Source organism: Perissodus microlepis, chromosome 7, assembly GCF_051167445.1.
Source record: "Perissodus microlepis isolate ML-2025 ecotype Zambia chromosome 7, ASM5116744v1, whole genome shotgun sequence".
NCBI classification, from domain to species: domain Eukaryota; kingdom Metazoa; phylum Chordata; class Actinopteri; order Cichliformes; family Cichlidae; genus Perissodus; species Perissodus microlepis.
In genome coordinates this window covers 51,238,883-51,265,284 of record NC_140467.1, presented here as the reverse complement: position 1 = coordinate 51,265,284, position 26,402 = coordinate 51,238,883, and the positions used below count along the sequence as shown (strand labels likewise).

Below are 26,402 nucleotides of genomic sequence, written 5' to 3'. Positions count from 1 at the left end.
ACAAAATTAGTCAATGAAAAATCTCTTTTATTGAGTGTTTTTGGAAACGGATGTACTGTTAGATTTGAAATGAAGAGGATTTATACATGAAAGCTCTTCAAAAACAGTGGCACCAGACTTTTACATAGAGTCCAAAATCCAGCATCAAAGGACCACTCCTCATGGACTGAACCGTCAAACATGTTTATACATAATATACCTTCAGAAGTGGGTAAATGTTTATAAAAATAAAATTCTTCACATACTGAAATACTTGGATTTTTAAAACTACATTTTATCATAAGATGACCACTTCAGACTGAAGATTTGTTTTTTTTTTTTGAAATTGTAAAAACAAAGTAAGAAAAAAAAGAAAGAAAAAAAAAGGCAGAAGGCAGGGCAACAAAATACAAGCAATCATAAAATCAGGTCTGTAAAATCCAGCAAAGAGGAATTTGGCCACACACAGCCATAAAGTATCCTTTTAAAAACACGTTCAAAAAACAGAACACACACACAGACACACACACACACAGTCACATAGATCTCAATCTGGGGCCAGCTTGCAAACACTCGACCGAATAAACTGAAATAGTAAAAATTGAGAAAAATAGGTCTACGTCTACTTAATTATTAGTATACTCTGTAATGAATTAATGAGGACAGCTAAAACTTTAATATAATGTCTCAATAGTTTTCAACATCCTAAACAAGTCTCCATATTTTTTCTTAGTGTAGGCACTTTTTGGCCCTAATGTGCTTACATGCAGTTTGTGGACCTGTGACATTTCCTGTTCAGTCTCTTCTTGACTGCTTCTGAGAACTTTAATCGCCCCACTTTCTCCAGTAACATGAGCTGACAGACATTTATAGCACATCACCATTATTTTACAGTATAGGCATGTGACTTATATACAGTATAAAACAGTAAATAATTTTTTTTCTCCTCACACAGTATTAGAACAATAGCAGGACGTGATACTTTGTGACCTTGTTACAACTACTAACCAGAAATAGAAAAAGCTATTCAATGATGTACAGCTATGAAATAAAACAAAAGTGTTCATGTCAACCAAATGAGTTCACTGTTCACGGCATAAGATAACACCATTCTCTAATCTTGTCACTATGCCACTTCAAGCCATAAAATTAAAATGCAGTTTGCAGGATGCAACCGTTCCCGGACCATAAAACAAATATGGTGCAAAAAGGGGACTTAAAGGTAACTTCACTGACATCACAGCCCACATTTTCCTTCACCAACATACAAAGGGGCAAATTAACTTTTCAGCATAAGCAGAAATGTTATTTTAAACTCAGTATTCCTCTAAGGGACTTTGTGTTTATCCATTTCCTGAAACATGCATCACATATATAATATGCCATTGCTTCACTTAGTGAAAAGGCAAAAAAACAAATATGGGAAGTTGCTCGCACAGCCATTGTGTGACCACAGCCAGCGCAGCAAAAATAATGAGAAAAACAAGCCAGACTGTGTACAAGTCTGTGGGGGAAAAGAATTAGAGTTAGTTGCTTTAAGGTAGGCCTACCTTCTAATTAACCAGTCTCTAGTGTAAGAGTGTAACCTTCAGTTTCTTACTTGCATTGCCTTCTTGCTCACCATGTGCTGTTTAACAACACCAACATGATGGTGACAGAAAGACTCAGGTTGAGGGTCTAAGATGGGATTTCACGCTATTTTTTTTTCTTAATATTCAGATTATGGGAACCCTGCTTTCACTCTGGCTCTCACACAGGACAGGCACGCAACGAACCCTTTATGTTCCTCACTAAGCAATTTAAGACAAACATTTGACTCCTGCTGCAGACTGTTGCTGCTTATTTTTTACTTCAAAACTTTTTTGAAGTACTCAACTTTACAGTTAATAAATATGTAAATATGTGACAGTCACAAATAACATATCTAGCTTTAAATGAATCGATAAACGAGTATGACCTCTATTCCTCATCTGTGTATCTGGAATGTGACCAACCTTCCTGGAAATGCGGGAACATTACAGGACTACTATACTAGCTGTCAAAAGTTTAAGAACCTATACCATAAGGACATAAAAGCAGAAGAAGAAGAAGAAGTGGTCAGTGGAATAGCTAAGCAGAAAAAGTGTGGCCTTCTCTATGATGCTGAGCACTCACTTGCCCTTAAGGTTTGATAGTGAGATTAGGCTGACTTAGAGGAGCCATGTGTGTCACCAGTCAGGGGATGATAATGGGAAAGAAAAAAAAAGTAAGATGCCATTCAGTGCTTCTGTATGTACACACACACACACACACACACACACACACACACACACACACACACACACACACACTCACGCACGTACGTACACAATGGGCAATAAGATACCTGGATGAACAATATTAGTGTCCATGGTGTTGCTGAAGTCACTTTGCACCAACATATGCTTCCTCCTCGTGGTTAGTCTTGTAGCTGCCGTTATGCTGGGCGCAGGGTGATGACGTCATGTCCTCACTTGGTGTGGCTGAGCCTTCTCTGTCACTTTCTTCCTTTCCTTCTCTGACGTACCTCGCTTCAGCCTGAAATGGCAACAATGAATGATCAACTTTGACCAACAAAAATATTCAAAGAGAAAAACGCTCAAGTGCAGGAAAACTATGCTGTGCACATTAACAATTATTTGATACTTCCATCTTTTTCAAACAGGAGTTTAACTGACAGTTGTAAACATCAAGTACTTAAGCTTATAGTACAAATATGTACCTAATCTCATACTAATTGATAATAAAAATTAGTATCTGGAATAAGCTGAGGCATCCCCTCATGTTGTCCAAGATAAGGACAATTTTGGACAATACCTCCCACCCAACATGCTGGACAGCCACAGGAGCATGCTCAGTGAAAGACTGATTTACCCAAACGCACCACTGAAAGACACAAGAAATGATTCCTGCCTGTGGCTCTCTCCCTATACAACTCCATCTATAATTACACCCTTTTGCACATGCTCTACAGTGAAAATAACAAATAACAATGTTTTACAGTTTATAGTAAAATGTCAATCATATATATTTACTCTGTAATATTCTGCATATTTATAATTGAGCTTTTTGTATATATTAGAGCTGTTTCTTAGATTTTGTAACTTTGTAATATATTACATTTAGTTCAGTCTGTTACTGTTCTTATTGTCTTGGAGCACCTGTAAACAAATAATTTCATTAAACTATTCTGATTCTTGTGCTTTTTGTTATTATGTCTGCTTGCCAAAAATCAATATTTCACTCCTGTAACAGCCTGCATATCATCTGGAATACTGGCTTAAATCTGGTTTACGTAACTTTGCAGCAATCAGCACCAGAGCTAAGAGCTCTGATGTTACTTGGAACACATAGGTCAAAGGGAGGAAGAGCAGAAATGTTAATCAAGATGCATTATATTTTTATAACAAGTTTTCTTTTTCTTTTTTTTTAAAAAATATTTGTACCAGCTTCACTGTATATTAAATTAACAGTGACTGAGTTGATTCTGGTTGCAGTTTCATGTAACAAAGCTGTTAACCAAAATATGTGACAAACCCATACGGATGCTGCAGCTCGTCTTGCAGAAATGATGGTGGTTTTTGAGGAGAACATTTGTTTGGCTGTTACTTGTCAAACAAATGTTCTGATTGTTATCAACAGAAAGGCTCAAGTGTCACAAATCTCAATCACCTTTTATCTCTTGGCTATCATTTGGGGGATCTATGTAGTAAACTTCAGAAGTAGGACAGTCGTGTGGTTTGATACTCAAGTTGGAGACGAATGGAAACATTCACTTGTGCTGGTGTGAATGACATGCAACAATGCCACTACTTTTGAGGTAGAAACCATTCAGAATGGGACTTTCAGAGTGATCTGTAAACCAAAGTGTGCTGAGAACTAAACCATACAGCAAAAGATTGATGTCACATACCAGAAAGACGAAGCTCGTGTATGCAAGTTGTATTATTAAATGCTTCCAGGTCTATGGATCTGGAATAATTAGATAACTCGAAGTATAAGCAACATAATGTGCACATAACTGAGTCATTCCTTATTTGTAAATTATTAGATTTGTGACTGAAGCGTAATCTGTAATACCTTCAATGGCTTGGCTTTGCTCCTTATCCTGTCCTCGTCTTTGCGGCTCCTTTTTCTGGACGCGGAGCCGTCCCTTCTGCGTTCCCTCTTCTTCTCTCTTTTACTTCTAAAAGTAAGAACCAACCTTCAAGCAAACATAACTGAACCTACAATCGTATAACACAGTAAAAACTTACCTACAAAAAATGTTTGGCAACATGAGATGGTTGGATTTACCTTTTTGGTGACGGGGATTTGGCTTTCCTTCGAGGGCTTCTTGACCGATCCTTACTCCTGCGCTTGTTCCCCCTGGTAACAACACTTTATTAAGTGCATGAAAATAAAGGTGTTATAAATAACACATCTTATTTTAGTTAAACGATCAACATCCTTTTTTGCACCACAATAACATACAAACAGCAGCAAATTTAGGGAGATATGAAGATTAAGAATCTGGTGCCCTCTACTGCCAAAGGCAAGAATCACAGGTCTTATTACAGCTAATCAGATTATTTTATTATTGTTATTATTAAACACGTAATAATCCAGAAATATTCCAGGAGTATGTTGTAGGTGGTCCCATGTGTTGAGCTAAACGACAGTATAACAAACACATTCAGACTGAGGTTTCTGCCTCACTAGTTGGTCCTGCATACCTCGAGCGACTCCGACTGCGTCTCCGGTCTCTGGAGCGAGAGCGTCTCCTGTGACTGCTTCGGGAACTGTGCGAGTCACTGCCCGGCAACAACCTCTGTGATGTTCTGCTTCAAACAGAAGCAAAAGTGGAAAAGTGTCAACAACTAAATTGTAACACAACACTAAAACCCTGATGTTAAAAAAGCCGGTCACCTGTGTTTTGAGCGGGATCTTTTCCGGCGTGCCTTTGAGTGTGAACGGGAGCGTGAGCGTGAATGTGACCGCCGTGACCTTTGAGACCGGCTGGAGGAACGCTTCTTTGTTTCTGTGAGAGGAACAAGCAGTAGTCTCAGTACACGACAATTACTTCAGCAACTTTAATCAAGTCTTCATGCAGGTAGACCGAATATCATACCAGGTTCAATGGCAGCAGCGATGGTAGACTGTGCTTCACGCACCCTCTTCATCACATTTTCTAACTCTTTAGCAGCAGCCTGAGGCGTCAGCTCTGGAGGTTTCACAATAGCGTTATTGGAATGATTAACCCTGAAAGACAAAAGTATTAACCGGCTCTTAAAACCACGTTATTTTACGCATTTTCCCATTTTACAATTTTAACTAAATACATACTTCAGCGGTCTGTCTCCAAACATGACTCCATTTAATGTGAGGGCTCTGGCAACAGACTCTTGCTCAACAAACTCTACAAAGGCAAAACGAGTTGGCTGGGTCTCATCTCCGGCCATTCGGACAAACTTCACATCTCCCACCTGTTTAAAGAATTCCAACAGCTGCTCTGCAGTGGTGGTCTGCGGAAAGAAAAGATCAACTCAGTTTAAAGAAACATACAAGCCCCAAAATACAAAGCTTTTTAAAAACTGCTGAACCTAGAATTGGGCAATTTAATTGGGAGAAACTGTTATCAATGCTCTCAGATTTTGTCACATCTTTTTCTTAATTTTTATTTTCTCTGTTTAACCTTCGGATGTCTGCACTCAACATTGCATTCTGTTTTTATCTACATTTAAAAAAGCAAACCAACTTTTTTAGAACTGGGGCTGTACATGTCATCAATTTACAGATGTTTCACAGATGTTTAAAACAACAGTATTGGCCCAGAATTTTACAACTGAGCTTATAGTTTCCTCAATATGGTGAAGGTGGTACAAGCCAAACCCAAACAAGTAAGTAATAATATTATCATGAGCCTGTAGAATGAGGTCACATGGACTTTAAATATATGAAGACTTTTATGTTACCTGTGAGTTCAAGTTGCCAACATACACTGTCCTCCTGATCTCATCAATTTTTGAGGGATCCACATTTCCCATGAGCGGCGGCTGGGCAAGTACTGACGACGAGGAGTCGAGATTGGCTGGAAGTCGATTCACTAAGGGAAGGTTCAGCTGCAGGTGTGTGAAACAAAGACACAGGTTATGTTAGTACTGCACGATTATGGTGAAAGGAATGATAATTTTATTATACTGTCATGTAAACTTAAAGCTGCTTTCACATCCATGCTGTGCCACATTTCTGCTAATGTACAAATATCTGTAGCAAAATAAAATTTGTCCCCCAAAACACAAATAAAATACAGTAAAAGTATAAAAGTACCAAAATCAACCACTGCTACAGTTCCTGTTAGTTAACCTTTGCAAACAACAAAAGGTGTTTCTTAGTAGGGGTGGGCGATATAAACGATATACAATAGAAACTATATAAATTTGGCCAACGATAGAGATTTTGACTATACCGCTCTATCGCGATAGCGCATGTTGATGATGTAATCAAGCTGCACCTGTTTTGGTCGAAAGCATCGCAGCAGCTACAACCATTATCATCTGCAAATTATGGCGGGCGACAGTCATAGCAAAGAGATGAAGCACTTTTGAAATATGGGGAAAGCCAAAAACTGCGCTTCCTCCACTTCCGTAACATTGATTCATTAATGTTGAATTCTCTCGCAGCTGCTCTATTCCCATGTTGTTGCAATATATTAATATCTAACCTCGTATTGTTCTCCTGACTGACGTTTGCCCCGTGTATAGTATCCTGCTATGCGATTGCATTTGTCCCTGACCACCAGAATCCTTCACGTTAACTTTTGTCGAGTGGAAAAAAGTTGGCGTTCATCCTCCAGCTTCTCTGTGCTAATGTTATGCTAACATAGCTGTGTCGCTAGCAATCACGTAGCACAACATTATATAGCAGGTAGTCCAACTTCAGTAACCCTGCAAACGCCACTGCTGTTTAGTTTTCTGTCTTCATTTATGTTGGAAGTGGTAGCAGAGCTGTACGTTTTAATTAGTTTCAAAAATCTCTCAGTCAGAACATGGTATGTCATGTTTAGGTGTAAACTAGCGAGCTAACTTCCTGTTAACTTGTAACTCCGTTAAATTTAATAAATTCTGTTTTCATGGACGCATGGATATTAAACTTAATTGTTACACCCGATAAAGCAGCAATGCTGATGATTTAATTAAAGATGAAATAATTTATACCGTTCTTAACTCTTAGTGTTCGTTTGACTTTGGGACCTGAAGCTGACGGAGTTTTGGACCCAGATTACTCCGCAAAGCTCCTCACTACTGCAGCCGTAATGCTCTGACAATCCATCAAGCAGTGCGGCTTACCAAAGTTGTACTAAAACATTTTTTAACATATTTCTGCACGCCAAAATCGGTTCGAGGTCAGTAAGCACAACCAGAATTCATACATAAGGCACACTCTCGATTTTTGAGAAAATTAAAGGATTTTAAGTGTGCCTTATAGTGTGGAAAATACGTTATACAGAAGAAAAGAATATATCACGATATATATCGTTACGTTCAAATTATATCGCGATATGAAGGCCATATTGCCCAGCCCTATTTGTTAGCATGACTTAAGTGTATCACCTAGAAACACCTTTAAACAAAATAACTCAATTTACTGTTTCCTACACGGAGGACGTGACTAAAACTAAAACTAAGATCATCATCACACTAACACCTTTGCAAAGGTTTTGACACTTTGGACCAGAGAGCCGTTATTCACACGTGCAATTATTGTTCCATTTACCATTTTCTTAAAGCCGCGGTGACTCTATGATGTTTAGTTCACATGTTTGACCACACAGAATGACATCAAATTGGCGATTTCAATGCATTTGTTAGCCACACCATCGCACCCTTGCACAGGCTCGCTTTTATGGACATCCGACTGCAGGTGATCCACGTTAGCAACCACAGCGCTGTTTTCTTTAAGTCATGCATTCTTTATCCTGCAGTTTGTGGTGAGTTTTCAGTAAAGCCAAAGTATTTCTAAACAGCAGATGATGATCTGCTTTAGGAGACAAGCTCTTCTACCCGGCTCCACATATGAATTATGTTGCACATCTGTCTTTTAGCATAGAGTTACTCATCCACATTATTTCAGGAAACTTAAAGCTGCACGCTGCGGGAAAGTATCATGACGTATCATTTAGAGAGTGCCTGATTTGTTTTTGCTTTGTGTTCTATTGGTGAAGCACTCATTTTAAACATCAGTTGGTAATAGTTATTCAACAGTGCGAAGTAAAATCGTGATCATGATTTACACTAGAATGGATCATTCTGACCTCGTGAAATTTAAAAAAAATCATGCAACTCTGGTAAAATAAACCCCACCCTCTCACATTTTCATGGCATGCCAACCATTAAACAATCTGAAATACTCGTATTGTCCAATTTTAGTTAAAATTAGATGAAAATTAACAACTTTGACATCTTTGTCGTCTCTGCTGTTGTTGTAGGATGGGGTCAAAATGACACTTCCTAGTGTTAATCTCGATCAAAATTCTGACTTCCTGAATTTAATGACTGCTATTGTGTGATAATGAAAATGGATGCTTCACCAGTAGACCACAAAGCAAAACCGAATGAGGCACTCCCTAAATCACTACCTGATGACATGCAACTGTATATTATGATTTACTTGCATGAATAACAGGCAGACAAGAATTATGACAGTGGCCAGACTTACATTCTGAAGTGGAGCTGGAGTAGGAATTGGCAGCAATCCCCCACCAGGAATCAGACTGGGTACTGGAGTGGCAGGTGCCAAAAGTGACAAAGCCTTGGCCTCTTCTGGGATTTTCCCTGCAGGACAAAAGCAGATATTAGTGAAGGCAATAGAAAAACTCTCCTCTTTGTCTCCTCTATGTCTGCACAATTAGCCCACTGTACTCTAGAGAGAAAGAGAGCATACACTTCCCATACAGCCTACAAATCTTCTACTGTCTACTCATGATATGCTGGAGACCGAGCATCCTTACTTTGCTTTTATTAAAAAAAAAAAAACAAAGAAAGAAAAAAAAACAAAACATTTTTCTCAGTGAATCTGAATTATTCTCAATGAAAATCCTTACTTTTTCAAAAACAAAAAGAAAACTTATTTTGTCCTTGGTCTCTTTTCAAAAACATAAAGAAAGGAAGAAAAGAGAAACAAAATAATGCAGAGAATGAGTCAACACTTTGATGTATGGGTCACCTGTACTGGAAACATATTGGTCATGAACCATACGATATCAAGCATGGACGCTTTTCCGTGGGGGGAGGGGGCGATCGTTTCGGAGTGTTGGAAAGGTGTGCAACACAAGACAACCCCAATGGCTGCATCACTAATAGCACACAGAACATCAGATACAGAAAAGAACAACAATTTTAAGAACTGTAGGAAAGGTTAGCCAAAACTTAGCTATAAAAAACAACTAATTAGAATTTTCTTTTTTTCCTCTCTGCATTCTAATCTGCTTCCTTGCTGCAGAAGTTAATAAAAAAAACAGCTACAGGTTTATCACATCATAGCTGGTGGCACTGAGCATAAAAATGACACATTTCCCCTTCTAATGTTAGAAGGGGAAAAAAAAAGGAGCATTAATGTCACCAAGCATTAATGCGTTTGACTCACTGCTAAATACTAAACATCCACATTAGAGTCGTAGAGCACGAATATGAGGAAAAAGCCCTAACTGCTGCCTTTTACAACACACTTGAATTACAGATGTGAAGTGCACTTATAGCTTGAAGAATTTTATGCTCCGATGAGGTAAAGTTTTCACTGCCGACTCTCACTTTTTCACAAAGACTAGCCCCTCACTACAACGAGGCGTAGTGGACGAGAGAGTAAAGTGTTAGGGATCCTCCTAGCATCCCATGTGTGACACACATCCCCATCGGTATGCCGTAGCAACCTGGACAGAACTCAATCACACACAAGCTGCAGCTGTAGCGGAAAGAGAGAGGGGGGTGGGGGGGTTGGACAATAATCAAAACAACAAACCAAAATAACAAATATAAACACAACGCTAGAGTTAAGCAATATTGTAGTATTCTGGATAGAGACAGTAGAGAGTGGACAACATGGGAAAGTATGAAAGGAAACAAACCAAAAGAAAAAAATTTCAAAAGGAAAAAAAAAAAAAAAAAAAAAAGAGACAAGGTGTCCATCTTGGAAGGTTCAGCGGGCTATTCTCCTGGTCACATTCCCCCCTTGAAGGCTGCGTTGGCCCGATCGGGGATAGTGGCTTGGAAAACAATGCCTGACTCAGGCTAGTGTAGTAGTGTAACAGCTGGGCCACTCTAGTCATCTGATATGCACACATAATCACACAGAAAAAACATACAAAACCAAATTAATAAACTCAGTAGCCATCCAGCACCAAGTCACGTGGACAAAAAGCATCAAGTCAGAGGTGATATCATTTTGACTGTACACAAGGAACAACAGTGGCACCAAAGAGGGAGGGAGATTTAATGAAAAGAAGCACCGAAACAAAAACAAATAAAAATATGTATCTATGTTTTTTTTAATGAAGAGAGAAAAGGGTGAGTTATTGAGTAATATCCATCAAACAATATTTAAAATATGCATAAAACTATTTTCTGCAGGCAGTCCAGTGTTTATAGTGTGGATTCAGCTTCAAAAACATTCAACCTAGCTTTAATGGCCTGTGTGGAAACCATTTTGTGAAACCAAACAAGAGACCCTAGCTCGGTGCTATGGGAATTTCTTTTTTTGTAAATGCTGTGGCGATACAACCACTAACCTGTACCAAATAATTGTACACAAACAGTTAAAAAAAAAAAAGACCTAACCAGTGGCACAACTCGACAATTTTTCATGTGGGTTAAAAAAATTAAGTAAAATAATCACAATTACAAAAAAATAACCCAGAATTCAACCACAACAACTGAATTCAGAGGAAGGAGGTCATAACAAAGTCAAGGTTGTTTCTTTAAACGTAAAGGCCTGCACTCACCTTCCGCACATGGTACTACTATCAAAGCTCTGTCAATAAACACAGTATTAGTGAGATGTTGCGCCACACCAACACTGGAGGGGTCTCGGTACTTTATGTAGCACACTTTGGACGAGAAAGAGAGGGGGGCGTTGCTGTAAACAAAAAAAAGGGAAAAGGAAAAGAAAGGAGAGAAAGAAGCGTGGGAACGCGGGTTAGTCATTTCATTTTGTTTCATCTGGGACTTTTTAGTTTATAATTTAAGAACCGCGACAAGGCCGCAGGTCCGCAGAGTTGCTTGACTAGCCATGCCGAGGCAGACTGCTCTTACTCGGGCGGGTAGAGCCGCAACTCCTCGATGTCTCCCAGGAAACCGAAGAGAGTGCGCATCTGCTCGCTGCTCACGGCCGAGGACAGGTTGGTTATCTGGACGACGGGTGTCCCCGGTATCCCGCTCATTATGCAAACTACTAAACGCGACGCAATAAATAACGTTTTTTTTTTTTAAAAATTAAAATTATTTTTATTTTTCAGTTACCCTACTGTGTTAAATACACAGAGCATCCAAGAAGGCGAAGCGACAGGGGTTCTTCCTCTTTATTCCCAACAGGAGTGAACAGTACGCTTTGAGGTCCGCTACCGCCCCCTGGTGCATTGTATAGTACACTGCATTTAATCAGTTTAAAATGATTCGTTGGCCATATCGCTCATGGTCGATATCAAGCCAGAAAAAAAACAAACATTAGTCATTTCTGTCAACTGGCGAAGAAGGCAGCAGAAATCGCAAGAAATATAACATTGCAGTCCTATTAAGATATTTTAAGTGGCCAAAAAGGACAGGATTGATTCTAATATAGGTAAAATAATGCATAATAATAATAAAATATAAAATAATCTTAAAGATAGTTGCAAAAACAGGTCTTTTTTAGGTTTTATCTGTCATTTATATGTAAGCCCTTCGCAAATCCTTTTGATTACAGTTACCAGTATAAGCGATTCTATATAGAAGTCACTATTTTAGGACAATACTGGCCTGGTTCAAAATTAACTTTTATTGCTCACCTCAATAAATAAAGTAAATGTCAATGATAACAATTTTTTAGCATAATTTTACCTAGGAAAATTAAACCTTGCAGGCTGTGAAAAGAAGAAAAGGAATCAAGCAACTGATGTTCAAAGTGGAAGTAGCACAGCATGTTGGATCCGATATGCTCAAGTTATTCATCCACAGGAATAAAATATTTAGGGCCAAGCAGAATATATATCACAATGACTTGGTCATCGACAAGACTTATAGACTTTAGTGGAGTTCATGGGTCACTTCAATAACATGAGACTATGACATTCACTTAATACAGCCAACAAATTTGAATGTATGTGTCCATGTTAGTTAGTTACTCATTTATCTTTTTCTTCTTCTTCTGGATGCTTCCTTAAGGGGTCACCACAGTGGATCACCTGCCTCCTTCACAACCTTTTCCTAGCATACTTTTCTGTCACACCATCCCTCTCCATGTCCTCCTTCTCTACATCACTGAACCTCCTCCGAGGTCTTCCTTTTTCACTCCCGCCTGACAGCTCCATTTTCAACATCTCTTGTCCAGCATATCCACAATCCCTCCTCTACACACGTCCAAACCACGTCAGCCGAGTCTCTCTAACTTTTTCTCCAAACTGAGCCGTCCCTCTGATGTACTCATTTCTAATGCTGTCCATTCTGGTCACTCCCAGTGAAAATTGAAACATTTTAAATTCCACCATCTTTAAACCAAACGTCATAGCATCTCTGTACATACTGAACGACTGAAATTTGTATTTCCATTTTTTAACTTTCTCAGTGAAGCCAGGGCTTCTCAAAATATTCTATAACCAGAATCAGAATACTTTATCCCTAAGGAAATTATGTAAAATATTGTGCCGAGATCGCCACAGCAATAATTAAATTAGAAAGTACTGAATATTAGTATCCACTGGGTAACAGATGAAGTTAAACGTTTGAAACACAACTTAAATGCAGATAGTGTGATTGTATACATCTTCAGAATTCATTAAAAACTTTTCGAGCTATTGTGTTTAAAGACACTAATGCACCCAAGTGCAACCAAAAACATATCCTTCAAAAAATAAACATGTATAGCAATTTTGTTTTCATGAAGTCCGAACGTATATCTGTACAAAAGCATTAAAGAAGCATATATTTATGATGTCATTGTGTGTGTAATTGACATGACGTGTGAGGTCCGCACACACACACATGTATTTATACTGCACAGTGAGGTCCACAATCAAGATGTGAGTGAACTGCAGATTTTTACCGTTAATTCAATGGCTTTTACAAAAAATCTACATTGACTCTTTATGAATGACACTTTGATACACTGCACCCATTTTCAGAGGACAACTTTGACATAATTTTTAATATAAAGATTGTTTTTAATACTTGGATAAAAGTCCTGAAGTGTAGAAGCCACAGATGTTGCCACATTTGCCACATCCTCCCTTGAGATGCTGCCAGGCTCTTACTGCAGCTGCCTTCAGTTACTGGAAAGCATGCTATACTGTGCCGACATTTGGTGACACGCTCGGTCACTGAAGAAAATCCCACGTCTTTGAATGGGAAAATCCTGGCTTGTGCTGCCATCCCACTAGTTTTGCAACTTGATCCTGCTGCTTGTGTCAGCAGTCACATCATCAGCAAACATCCGCTCTGCTAGATGATGTGATCTTCTTTGGATCATGAGCTCTTCCCATCATTCTGGTACAAGTTATGTTGTTTTCATCTATCCAAAGAACAGTTTCCAGAACTGTGCTGACTCTTTTAGATGCTTTCTTACAAAATCTAATTGGACCTTCTTGTTTTTGATTGTAACCAGGTGTCTTCGGTGGTCTTTCTGGCCAGTGCATTTCTCAGTTTTAAGAAAGTAACAGATTGTTGATTCGACCACTTCTAAAAAAAAATTCTGTTAGGTTTTTTGGTCTAAAGATGGCCTCCTTCACTTGTATAGGTATCTCTTTGGATCCCATATTGAGTGGGTGGGGTGGCTCTAGCTTAGGTGCTAGAGCAGGTCACCTACTAATTGGAAAGGTGGTGGTTCCATCCTTGTCTGCTCCAGTCTGCATGCCAAATATTGGGCAACATACTAACCCCAAGTTGCTCACAGATGAATCTATCAGATTATAAATGCGTGTGAATGGTAGATAGCACTTACATAGAGCATAGGAAGAAAAGTGCTTGTGTGTATGAGGTAAGTTGTGTAAAGCGCTATACAAGAACCAGTCCATTTACCAAGAGTTGTCAGATACAAGTTCAACAAATGGAATCAACTTAAACTTTTATCTGCTTAATTTGTCATTAAATAACGAGCCTCATGTGGCCATGAAGCCGTTTATCAACTGTCCAATTACTTCTGAGCCTTTTGAAAATGGAGCACTGACTACAAAAAAAGAAGTTATTAGTTACGTTAGAATTGCACTAAAAATGTCAGGCAATGCAATCAATACTTTTGTTAAACCTACTCAATGTAAGCCAAAGGTCTGTACTTTAATGATACCGATTGTTTACCATCCCAGTGGATTTTAAACGGACGCAAAATTACTCCCCAAAAACTTAACAGTACAGTCTGTTATTTATGTAGTGATCCAGTTAATCTAATCCCAGTTTTGCATTCATCCTTTTATATAAACTCACAGGATAATAAAAGAAAACGACACAGAAATCTGTGTTAAACAGCATTAGTTTATTTTCCACAGGTTACTTCAGAAACAGGTAATTATGTACAAAATCTGGAATGTTGGATAAATGCATATCAATCATCGTCATGATCATCATCTCACCGTGACCATTTAGAAAGAGTAGCTATACATTAAAACTGGTGCCTCTGAATTGCAATTTATTGCTGGTTTTACAATCGCAAGTCACTAATGCCATTATGACCTCTTTTCTAAAACTTTTTAAGGGTATTTACAGTTTGATTAGGAAGGTCTGAAATCCAAAGAAGGCTGCTAAATAAATAAAACGGGAGCGTGAGAAACAAACCAACATGGACGAAGAAAGCATGAAAACAAGTTTTATCTCCCTAGATTGTCTACAATGTCAGACTTTATTTTTTTTTTGCCATGATTATAAAGTGACCATTAACCATTTCCCATTAAAAGTCAGAGACAGAACAGAAAACATCCCACAAAATTAAAACAAATAAAATCAATAATCTCATCAGTGTGAAAACAAAAAACAGGTTGTGAGAAACTAAAAATGTCAGAAGCACATTATGTTGTCACTTTCCTGAAAACAAAAGTTGCCAAAACTAGACTGAATTTAAAAACTAAAATGGTACAGCTTCATTTAGATCAGCGTGATATTCTAAATATTATTTTATTAAAAGGGATAAAAATGTCGTCAATTTCCACAGTGTTGTCATTTTGGTTTGTCAGTGCCACATGAATCAAATACTTTCCCACTGTTGCCACGTACAAGAAGAGCACAGCAGACGACTCCTAATCTAATCGGCCGTCGTGAGTCGAGGGGATGCTTCTTGTTCAAACACTGCTGGATTAAAATGCAATTTATATTGTACAACTCAGTGGTCACAAATGTGCGGCTGCAAATGAGGCATTCACTGTCCCAATCAGAGTCTAGTTTTTTACGCTGACGACACTGCTTTAAAAACCACAATTTTCCTTCGGTGACGAACATTACAAATGTTTCGACCTACGTTAAAACATTAGAAGACACGGTATGCTACGCAACACACGCTAAAACCTGCTCTTACACAACGCAGAGTTTTTGTTTGTTTTTTTAATCATTTTTTGAAACACTACCATATATTTATTTCCTGTGCCATTTCATTACAAAAAGAGATTCTTTTCACAATATAAAAAATCATGTAAAATTATCAGGGAATACTAAAAGGTTGTGTTGTTTAAAAAAAAGAAGATTTTTTTGTGTGAATGAAAATAAAGGCTTTAAATATTGCTTCTAAGCCATTATGCTGCAAACGTACTCAGGAGGTTGTGAATATGTGAGTATTGCTTGGGTTCTGGCGTCAAAGGTCCCCCCACCACCCTGTTCAAACAGTTCAAGGTCTATGGCACTTGACAACTGGTTTCTCCTAAATGTATTCTCTGTACAGCGAAGAAAAACCCCAAAACAAAACAAAAAGGTGATTAAAAGAATGGCTAAACATTTTTATAGACACACAAGGCAACCTATGGTCCATTTAAAAAAAATAAAAAATTATAATAAAACTGCCAGATGTTGAAACCCTCTCAGCTCACTGTCGGCTGCCTGAAAGAGGAAGCCCCTAAAAATAAAAATTAAAAACATGACTCAAGTCTCTCTTAAGATACCTCCTGCTTTTCTTTACCGTCTGTCCACGGTTTCTAAACTTGCTTTGGTTAAACTAGCATAACCGCCACATCGTCCTCCGAGTCAAACAGCTCTCATGATTCGAGAAATGCACCTAAAAACAAGGAAACAACTTCGATGTATCCATCTGCAGCAATCTACCTACTAACCAAATATGAATATTTCCCAATAATCTGTGTTTTTCTGTATTTTAAATGAAAGACTAGCAAAGCAGATTAACCAAACCCAACTATTATATGCCTTCAATTTCCTGTCCCATTATGTGATCGCATGCAGGGTGCATTTCTTCAGCTCCATTTATATTGCAGATATCCACAATCCAATGTGGCAATGTGATATGCCCAGTTGGAGTGATGAGGTCAGGGATGAGCTGAAATAGTGAAGTGTCTGTATGATGGTGGAGATTCGCAGGTTTGTGGAAGCAAACTGTTTGATCTTGCAAGAACAAAAGAAAAACGGGATGGGGGGTGGGGGGCATCTCTCCCACAAAAAACAAAGCCAAACGCCTCCTTGATCCACATTCGTCTCTACATAGCAAGCACGTAACACTGTCCTCCAGTTAAGATCGCAAGCAGACTGGAAAATGGTTTCAACATCTTAAATAAAAAGAAAGAAAAGAAAAGAAAAAAGGCAAACTGGATGGCAGAAGAGAAGGAGCTCTGCCCCCTAGTGGTCAGATTAATATCCATCTGCAGAAGTGAAATCAAACTCCTGATCCACTCATGACGAGTTTTGGGGTTTTAAAAAAAAGAAAAAAGAAAAAAAGATGACCTGTACAGAGACCACAGTAAGTGATGTCATATCTTCAGTTTCTTTTGTATAAAAAAAAAAATTATATATATATAATTATATATATATATATATATTTTCCACAGTGATGGCCTTTTGAGGACTCGTACTTGCAGATGTTCTTCTGCTGTCTCACTTTGATCCACTACATTCAGTGGTTTTTCCCATTTAATCAAGGCTCCCATGAGCTCTACTATAAATAGTCCCGATAGGTAGCAATGGATCAGTTTCTGAGTACAAAAATATGACAAGTCAACGTATGCTTTTCAGTTCTTCTCCCATATGTCACACTCTATTTGAGGTCAGTTTCAGTCTATGCTTGGATTCCTCTTACGATAATCAAGTCCACAGTGTTTGGGAAAGTCTTCAGAAGGGACACTGCGTTCCCGTGATCGATATTTACAAAGCTATATCCGTTTGCCTGAGGAGGGAGAAGAAAACGGTAGATTAGATTATTGGTTAATATTCCAAAGACATTAATCTCAAAACACTGATTCCTACAGACAGCAGAGTACCTGGATGATTTTATCCCCAGGCTGAAGAATTTTTGATGCCGGTCCTTCAGGTTGAACCCTTGTTACAAATATACCCTGAAATTATAACAATAAGATATAAAATCTTAGAAAAGAACTGACTTCTTTGGAAGAGGGGGACAAAAAAAAAATAAAAATCAAGGTATTAATTTACATTGTCATCAGGACGAAAGGGGTTTCCCCGGCCTCCGATTCCTCCTGATATACTGAAACCCAGCTCAGGATTCTTCTCCACTTTCACACGGATCTGAAACACACCCACACACTTTCATTACGCATGATCACTGTTACGATACAATATATTGACATTAGTCGTAAAATTAAAGGAGAGAGTTTTCTCGCCTTAAAGTGCCAGCTACGATAAATGTAAACGAAAGAAAGCTACTAAAATTCAGTTGGAGTGAACAAGAATATCAGGTTCTCAATGTCAGCGAACACCAAACTAATTTCAAGTGGCAGGGGAAAAACTAATGAAACCACCAGACGAGTACAGTCAGAGTCTACCATCACAGCTCAGAGGAGGTGCAGAAGTCTAGGTCACTTTCAGACCACATCAACTGCAATATGCTAAAAAGGTTAACATAGACTCTTTGAGTGTAATAACATCTGGCCTATTTAATGCAATTCAGCAGGCAGCTAGCGGTTAGCTTAGTTTACCATAAAGGATGAAGGAGAAACGAAATAAAACTGAAACTATAACCCGAGGCTCTACAGTTGGATTTTTACTGGACCGTCTCTGGTTGAGAACGCCAAGTTCAGACTTGTGGGAGTAGGAACAAGCTTAACTTGGAACAGCAGTGTAAGTTGCAAAAAAAGGGGATGGCACAAGCTCAATATGGAATTTAGCCAGTCATCAAATCGGTCTGATATTCTTAAATGTCTGGGCCAGTCACGATGAGGCATAATGACAACACCTCAGCTAATGGAAAGAGGCTTCTCTAAGAAAATGCGTCATTCCCTTAAATACTGAATCGCATATTTCTTTGAGTAATAATCCATCCTTCACCTCTTGTTGGATGGGTTCAAGTGGAATTCGTGAAGGCCCCTGGGGCTGCTGGGAGACTTTGAGCATCAGGTAATCAATGAGCTGCTCTCTGGAAGGGTGACGTGCCATGGACGACTGGCTCATCGGAGGACGAGCCGAAGGACCCATCTGACCATTCATCAAAGGCACCTAAGAAATAATCACACACAATCAGCAGGTTTTATTGCTTGGAATTTCTATCCCCAATTCCCATGTAGCAAAACTATCAGTTTGGATGAATAGAAGATGCATAACATCTTGTTTACTCTAAACAAACTTGTATTTGCTAACCACAGTCTGGCGGTAGTAGACTTACTTTTCTGGCAGGGTCCAAAGTGTAGTTTTGCATCCCTTGGGGACCAAAAACATCATCCTGGATGGGAAGAAAGGAACGATTACCAACATTGCACTCAACCTCAATCCACTGAAATCGATTTGCAACCAGGGGTTAAAGTGGGGATTTGGCAAAAGGGGAAACCTTAAGATTGGGTGCAGCAGCCGTGCAGCATGATAGAAAGACTTACTTTAGCTCTGTGAGCTCCAGCTGATTTCTTTGTGTGTACACACTGATCAACTGCTACTCTGATATTCGCTCTCTTTGTGGATTTAGCAAATATGACGATTATCCTTTCTCAAAATTATGATTTTAGAAAATGACAAGTAAAATTCTAATTTTTAGCTTATAAAATTTCACTTGCTGGGCAGTCCTTACCTTTGAAAATAATCTTTCATCTTCCTCTCTTGTCCACACTAGCATGCCGCCCCCCCAGCCCGTCCATTTATGCACACTCTTTTTCTACATGACTTACTAGACGCTAAAGTACCTTGGCCACAACTTTACATCTGCACCCTGAACACATCACAAGGATGGGAAGAAAAAAGGATGTGTCGAAGGTGTAGGAGGGATGTCATTGTTTTCTTCTTGAGCAAGTATCTCCATGCAGTCAGCTGGAAGGACACGCCTATTGGATTTAAGGTGCTGGGACACCATTAAGGATCATACTTGCCCACTTTAACCCCATTTGCAATCAAGGATAACAAAAAACATCGATTACTGAGACTCTGGGATCACACAAGCTGTTGATTTAGAAGACACCACAGAGCGATCAACACACCAACTAAGACACGAAAAACGGAGATTAAAGTCTGCATAGCTTCTATTTAAACACCAAGCAGAATATAATTTGGAACATTAGCCACCAGGAGATGAGATGAATCTTGAATGTTAAGCAGTAAAGTGGTTACACAACACTCTCAGACAGCTTTAGTTTTGCCTCTACAGATCTAATACCCCCTTTCTAAATCATTTAGACACACACATTGACTACTTACCTTCCACAAACATAGCTTTCATCCCCCCACACACACACACCGTGAGAGGTTATGAAGCGATTCTGAAGTGATCAAAAGTTTGGATTGAAGAAGGTGGCAGACGAGCAAAAGAAGCATTTGAAGTGCAATTAAAGGAGAAGAAAATGAATGGTTTGTGAAATGCAAGAGCAACAAGGAAGACAGATGACGCACGGCGATATTGATTCTGATGTACAAGAGCCTGGTAGGTTTAAAAGGAGCTGCTTTGTACCATACTTAATATTCATGAATAAATGAAAGTAGACTTTTCTTAGAGAGAACAAAACAAAGTTTGTTTTCATGTTGTCAGATATTTTTTTCCTCACAAAGCCTCTAAATTTTGTTAGGAAGCAGTTTCACCTTTGATTACTTCCAAATAATTTTTATCAAAATTCAGTATGAAATCACACTAATCTCATTCTACCACAGATGTAGTAAAGTTTCTAAATGAGAAACCAAGTAAACCAACTAATGATGGTACAAATAAAGAAGGAGACCCCTTTTAAACAGCTCTACTTGTATTTAACCACAAAAAACAACACAAAAACCAGAATTCATCCATGTTTCACTCTGATATTTTAGGCACTAACAGAGATCATGGTCATGAAAATCATATGTTGGGAATGATATTTTCCCTTGCCTATAAAAGGACAAATGAAACATGGCTTCCGAGCATCTGTGATCACTTCAACATTGGCGAGAGAAGGAAACAGACATTTCCTTCTCTTGTAAAGGATGTGAAACTTGCAGGAACTGGATACCCTGGCTTTAGTATGAGCTGCAGGAGCAATCTACGAGTTGACAGTACTCACACAGAAGCCCAGAGCTCCGTAGGGCTGTCCGTCCCTGACACTAAAGACCAGGGACCCTTGGCTGGCATGCATATCCCTACAGCTGCCGTAGTGAGACCAGCTCAGCGGAGCGTTATTGGAATTATAGGAGCGAGACAGCGCGTTCTGATGACACGGAACATCCAGCACCAACAAGTCAGTGGTGGCCATGCAATGCACCAAATGAGTGATGACATAATAAAAAACACACAACAAAGAGGTTTAAAGCATATACAGACAAACATGCAGTGAATCACGTATAGTTTGCATATAGCTGGGTTAGTAGGCTACATCTAAACAGCTGATTCACACAAACATTTAGGTTTTGGTTTGTTTCAGCAGGTTTTGAGGTGACTCAAAGTAGGGATGGGCTCTTTATGGTGATTGCTTTCATTTATGTATTCTTTGCCTCTATTTGACACTACAGTCTTAAATTCTGTTTGCATTCAGAAGCACCAGCAAAAACCAAAACTATGTGCAGAGTGAGATCCTGTTGTTTAAAGTGTCTTCCACCTAAAGAATATTAGGAGTTCATTTGTGGTCATGTTATGCTGGTGGGCTTTTATGGATGAACATAAACTTTTAACCCCTCCCTCCCAAAACAAAGCGCTCTCACACACACACACACACACACACACACACACACACACACACACACACACACACACACACACACACACAGAGAGAGAAATAGATATCAAGCAGTTCTTTTTTCATAATAAAACTCTTTACCTTTTCCATCTTCTTGGCCTCGATGTGCCGCATCACCTGGTCTCTCCAGTCTACTGGAACCCTCCCTGCTCCCATTCCTCCCTGCATCTGTCCTGGTCCGTCGAGGAGTGAGTGCTCAGACTTCACCCTGGTGTTGGGCCTCTTGCTGGGGCTGCTGTGCTGGTAATTAAAATCGCTAACAGACATGGTCCGTTCTGGAAGCTCATGGGCCGGTGGCCTGCTGCTGTGAGGCCTGGAAGCTCCGGGTACATCGATGCTGTAAGTGCGAGCTGAGAGGGGCCTCTGCATGGCGTGACTCATTGCTAGTGGCCCTCTGGCGAGGGTGTGAATGTCCCTGTATGTCATGTAGTCTCCTTCGGACAACTGCATACGCCTTGGGTCAGACATGGAAGCTGTGGAGCTAGTGCTGCCTTGCCTCTGCAGGGTGCTGCTTCTAGGCTGGCCTGCAGCAGAATGAAGTCTCTCCATAGCCCACATCTCCCCAGAAGGTTTGGAAGCCATCGCAGGGCCTCTCTGCTGGGGCTGCAGAGGGTAAGGAGGCGCCTGATTACGGTTTGAGTAATTGGTGTTGGCTAGTGAGTGTGGAGGAGGAGCAGGATGGTAGCCTTGTTGCTCTGAAGCCATGGCTGTCCTCTGGCCCCAGAGACCCTCTTTAGACATGTCACTGTTTGTGTATTGTATGTTGTACTGAGGAGGAGGGATTCCCATGGCCATGCTGGAGGAGACTGGATGTCTGCTTGTGTTGGCAGGAAGCTTAGAAGAGGACAGCAGGTCTGAAGAGGACGCAGAGGAGTTGGGGTAGACCAGGAGAGTCTGATCATTGAGCAACTGGCCGGCTGACTTGCTCCTGACTATGCTCTGGCCCTGAGCTCCTGGCCCTGGCCCGGCCCCTGCCACCCTAGTCCCCACTGAGTCATCATCTCCATCAAAGGAGTACAACCTCATGGCCCCTGTTTCTATGTTGCTGATGCTGTGAGACTTCAACACCTGCGGGGGATGGCACCTTTTCTCTGGAGACAGTTCCTCAGTGCTGCGAGATAGAGACATGTCACTGCAGGCTGTCACGCCTGTCGAGGCCACGTGCACAGCAGCTGTTTCTCCTCTCATCCCTAGGCTTTTATTCCCCAGACTATCGTTGCAGTCACCTGCCTGTCGATTTCCATTCTGTAAATGATCCATGTTATCGTAACCCTCTTTGCTGTCCACTTCCTCCTGAGCTAACGAACCATTCTTGCCTTTATCCAACTCATCCAGCTGAACCATGTTGTCAGTTGGCAGCTTGGTCACATTCATATTAATCTGGTCCCACTTGGTGTACGTGTCTCCCATACCATTGTTTATTCCCTTCTCAATGAAGGCCAGTCTGGCTTCCACGGACAGGTCGTAGTCTCCCATTTTTTCTGGTGGTGCCTGCTGGGTTTTTAAGAGGGCCTGGAGGGACGTTTCAGAGCCATTGCCATTATGGAGGAGAGGGGTGGTGTCTTTAGGCTGGTTCATGTTCTCATCTTCTTGCCTGAAATGAGGACAAATACTGAAAGAGTAAAATAAGAGCAGGAGGAGCACTCCCCTCTTTAGTGTATATTACTATACGGAATAGCACTAACCGGCTTTTTGGTAGGAAAGGCATCTTTGCCTCTCTCTCAGGTGTGCACAAAGAGTTGTCCTGGCTGCTGTCTGTGGTCAGAGACACAGAGTCTGACATGCGTGATGGAGATGAGCAGTTACTGTTGTTCTGGTTGCTGTTAGCCACGGTGTCATCCAGCAAAGAATCTGCATCTTTCCCATCGTCTGTTAATCAGAAATTACTGTCAGTGTTCTGCATCCAGACATTTCAATTTTCACTTTAGATCCTTCATAGTTACCTTTTTTATCCTTACTTAGAGTCACTACTTTAGGCTGGTTGATGGAAATCTCAATAAGAGGGGGTCTGAGCTCTGCAATCTTCATCTCGTCTTCTTCATCTGACAGCTCCTCAGAATCCTAAAGACAGAGGAAGCACTTTGTACTTCTTGTTTGTGTAACTGTGAGAAGTCCTAAAAATCTGAAGTACTGAATTATTTGGACTACCTCTAGTGTGTCCTCGTGGTTCATCATTGAGTCCTCTGAAGACTTGAGGGGGATTTTCTGGGAGCTGTAAGACTCACAAGTGTCCTTTGCTTCGGGTGCAGAGGGATTTTGGCCACACATGTCGGCAGACACTTGGGCCTCCATGTTTGACGCTACACCATTGGGACAGGGGGCTTCAATCACCTGCACAAAAACAGTCCAGGTGATTAGTTATGCATTAAAACCTTATGGAGAGGTTAAAAAGGGAATTTAAATGAATCCAACAACAAGACACCAGAAATGAAAGAGGCTGGTTTCTTTCCAAGTGGAGCCCTTCACTGACCTTTACCCCCACATCCTGCACTCCAATGTGGTTTCTCTCAACAGGTTTTGCTTCTTTGCTGGACTCATCACTCGACTCATCCTCCTTGAGCCTGTGAGCCACCGACTGGGCTGTTTTTACCATGTTCTTCAGCTCGTCTGGGTATGGTGTAGGGTAGCGCTTCAGGTTTCCCTCCTACAACAGTTGGAATACACAGAGTTTAAAATTAAAGCTGACCAAAAATGGTAACATGCTGAAATAAATAAGACTGCTTTCATGCTAGAGATGACAGGGTTAAGCAGAAATTACATCCCATTTTATAAGACCCCATCCCCGCAGAGGAGGAAACAAGGTGAAGATTTGTGTCCAAAAAAGCCCCTGCTGCTGCGGTAATTCGTGTCGCCACTGTTGTTTTTCCTTTTCCAATTATATAAGCAGTAACAAATGTGCAGCACTAACCCTCGGGGGCGTTTCTCTCTCATCTTTGTCCTCGTCACATTCGAAGGCCACCTGAGCTCGGTGCTTGCGTTGCTCCTCCCACAGAGTTGGATTAAAGCTCTCAGAGTCAGAGTTTGGAATGTCTGTGGGGAAAAATAAAAATGCCAGGCAGTGAATCAAAATTTGTTTTTTGAATTTTCCCCACCCAAATTAGGACTTTTTAATTCAACCTAAATCTGTCACGTAATAAATGTGACCACAAGATGGCGCAAAGGAAACATGAGGAACGCCAATAAACTGAAGGGAGCTGTGGAGGAACTTGAAAATCGGGAGTTAACCCAAAAAACTCCAAAAGAACCAAACAGTGCTGTTAAACCCTGGAACCGATGTTGCAATAAATTCCTTTTCTATGATGGCATCCAAAAAATTCCAAGAGAATATTTTGCTACTATGTACTAATCTTCAGTATGAATACTCCACCATAAACGCAAAGAAGCAAGTTTGTGGTTAATCGGTAATGAAAAAAGTATGAAAGATTCAACTCAGTCTCTCTGTTTCACCATAACTCCTGTACGACTTGCCTGAAATGAAGCAAGCAGACAATTAGACGCTGTGAAATATTTGTGAAGGTGTCAATCAGTGTGGTTTTCCTGTTGTAAAAAGCTTACTGCTCTCGATTTAGCAATAGAGAGACTAAGTGTGAAGGTGTGTAGTAGAATTTTCTGATAAGAGATCCCATTTGACTAATTCTCTGACAACATCAGCTCAAAAGATTACATACACAACTGTAGCTCACTTGACAACACCCCACAGCGTGAAGTCACAGTGAACCCGCTGAGTCACCTGCTGTGTACTCTCCATATCAACAAGTTGTAAAACATGTTAACTGCAGTCAGGCTGTGAATACTTCCAGCTTCCAAGCAAAAGAAAAGGCTTGATCGGAAACAAGCCCTAGCTAATAAACACGGCAAATGGTGTAAAGCCCGCCACAGGGCCGTAACTGTTCAGGCTGTGACAGAAATCCCCGACGTCTCAAAAAAGACTCGTGACCATTTCAGTAGCTCAAGCACGCCGACCACGAACCACTAATTACTCTAAAGTAAAGATACAACACTGTCAGTGTGAGCTGTCTGCTGTAAAAGGAAACCAAACAAACAGGTGCTTGACAAGAAGACGATGGCTAGTGTTTCCCCTGCTTCAGTCTCAGATAACAAGGTCTTTTATAAAATATGCATTTAGGGATCCTTGTAGGTCATCAAACTTTGTGAGGGTAACATAATATAGTCTTCTTAACACCTAAGAATGTCCATGAGAATTTAGGGTTTATGTCAGTGCTAGTAGTACTTAGTCCTGATGCTGAAACCCAGGCGGGTGAGTGAAGTGTTTGATAGTCTGCCACTTACAGCTTGGAAATGTATATCAAACAAAGAGCAGTTACTCACATTCCTCAATCCTAATTTGCTGGGGGAACATGTAGTTGGTCAGCACTGTTTTCTGAGTCTCTGGATCTTCCTCTTTCTGGAGTGGGATCAGGGGTTTTGACTGTGTGGACAAAATATGGGGTTGAGTGTGCCATGTAAAATCAGCAGTTCTTTGACAAATACATGGGACATGAAAAACGTAAATATGGAAGAGAACACTTAACCGCAGGGGAAAATAACACATCACAAGATGGAGCCGTGATATATTCAACCCGTCTTCCCCGAATTCTACACAGCTATTTCACGCCGACTTTCTTCACTTCTAATTTGCCTTCACATTACTTTAACACATCTGGGTGCCTCTTCCTGTCATCCATTCGTTGATGAGGCGGCTCTAAGCTTGCCTTAGGCCCCCGTCTGCATTGTTGCACCTGTCCAACTGCATCCATGTGTCTTAGTGTTGATGTAGCTGTTGCAGACTGCCTGTCTTCGCAGTGTCCTTGTTAGGAGTTATTTAGGTAGGAAAGTGATTGTGGAAAGATATAAGGACCACAACATTTTAGAGATTTTATTCATTACAAATCAGACAGTTTATATAAGA

The 26,402-nt window shown here is 40.2% G+C and overlaps 2 protein-coding genes across 11 annotated transcripts in view; both read right to left on the bottom strand.

The window, feature by feature from the left end:
* Window positions 1-10: 10 nt before the first annotated feature.
* Window positions 11-11,577, bottom strand: srek1 (splicing regulatory glutamine/lysine-rich protein 1). 7 transcript variants are annotated; one of them, XM_084935768.1, is made up of 12 exons: window positions 10,973-11,088; window positions 9,786-10,300; window positions 9,202-9,331; window positions 8,695-8,810; window positions 5,952-6,098; window positions 5,323-5,501; window positions 5,108-5,238; window positions 4,906-5,017; window positions 4,713-4,820; window positions 4,294-4,377; window positions 4,078-4,183; window positions 11-2,535 (listed from the first exon to the last, which is right to left on the bottom strand). In XM_084935768.1, exons 3-12 carry the CDS (start codon window positions 9,230-9,232, stop codon window positions 2,383-2,385), a joined length of 1,167 nt encoding a protein of 388 aa, XP_084791894.1. In that variant the 5' UTR covers window positions 9,233-9,331; window positions 9,786-10,300; window positions 10,973-11,088; the 3' UTR covers window positions 11-2,382. The 7 variants fall into 7 exon arrangements, with proteins under 7 accessions (XP_084791894.1, XP_084791889.1, XP_084791891.1 ...); XM_084935763.1 differs by lacking the exons at window positions 9,202-9,331; window positions 9,786-10,300 and adding an exon at window positions 11,283-11,577 and having other exon boundaries at window positions 10,973-11,106; XM_084935765.1 differs by lacking the exons at window positions 9,202-9,331; window positions 9,786-10,300 and adding an exon at window positions 11,283-11,576 and having other exon boundaries at window positions 4,294-4,365; window positions 10,973-11,106.
* A 3,090-nt stretch (window positions 11,578-14,667) lies between these two features.
* erbin (erbb2 interacting protein) overlaps window positions 14,668-26,402 on the bottom strand; it is a 48,494-nt gene continuing 36,759 nt past the window's right edge. For 2 of the 4 annotated variants that reach the window (XM_084935751.1, XM_084935752.1), the window contains exons 14-26: window positions 25,823-25,922; window positions 24,402-24,523; window positions 23,964-24,137; window positions 23,642-23,824; window positions 23,437-23,554; window positions 23,179-23,362; window positions 21,575-23,087; window positions 20,825-20,968; window positions 18,979-19,035; window positions 18,645-18,812; window positions 17,793-17,885; window positions 17,621-17,695; window positions 14,668-17,526 (exon numbers count right to left, since the gene is read on the bottom strand). In XM_084935751.1, the coding sequence (XP_084791877.1) occupies window positions 17,419-17,526; window positions 17,621-17,695; window positions 17,793-17,885; window positions 18,645-18,812; window positions 18,979-19,035; window positions 20,825-20,968; window positions 21,575-23,087; window positions 23,179-23,362; window positions 23,437-23,554; window positions 23,642-23,824; window positions 23,964-24,137; window positions 24,402-24,523; window positions 25,823-25,922 (3,039 nt within the window). In that variant the 3' untranslated portion in view covers window positions 14,668-17,418. The remainder of the gene's footprint in view (window positions 17,527-17,620; window positions 17,696-17,792; window positions 17,886-18,644; window positions 18,813-18,978; window positions 19,036-20,824; window positions 20,969-21,574; window positions 23,088-23,178; window positions 23,363-23,436; window positions 23,555-23,641; window positions 23,825-23,963; window positions 24,138-24,401; window positions 24,524-25,822; window positions 25,923-26,402) is intronic. The other 2 variants (XM_084935753.1, XM_084935754.1) reach the window with 2 other exon arrangements.

What these genes read in the sequence shown, in the direction of transcription:
- srek1 (XM_084935763.1), bottom strand. Translation starts at nt 11,410, where the DNA reads ATGAGCGGGATACCGGGGACACCCGTCGTCCAGATAACCAACCTGTCC. An exon ending in AGTAGTACCATGTGCGGAAG is followed by an intron (nt 8,811 to 10,972) that starts GTGAGTGCAGGC and finishes TTTGTCCTGCAG; the next exon opens with GGAAAATCCCAGAAGAGGCC. An exon ending in CTCCAGCTCCACTTCAGAAT is followed by an intron (nt 6,099 to 8,694) that starts GTAAGTCTGGCC and finishes ACACACCTGCAG; the next exon opens with CTGAACCTTCCCTTAGTGAA.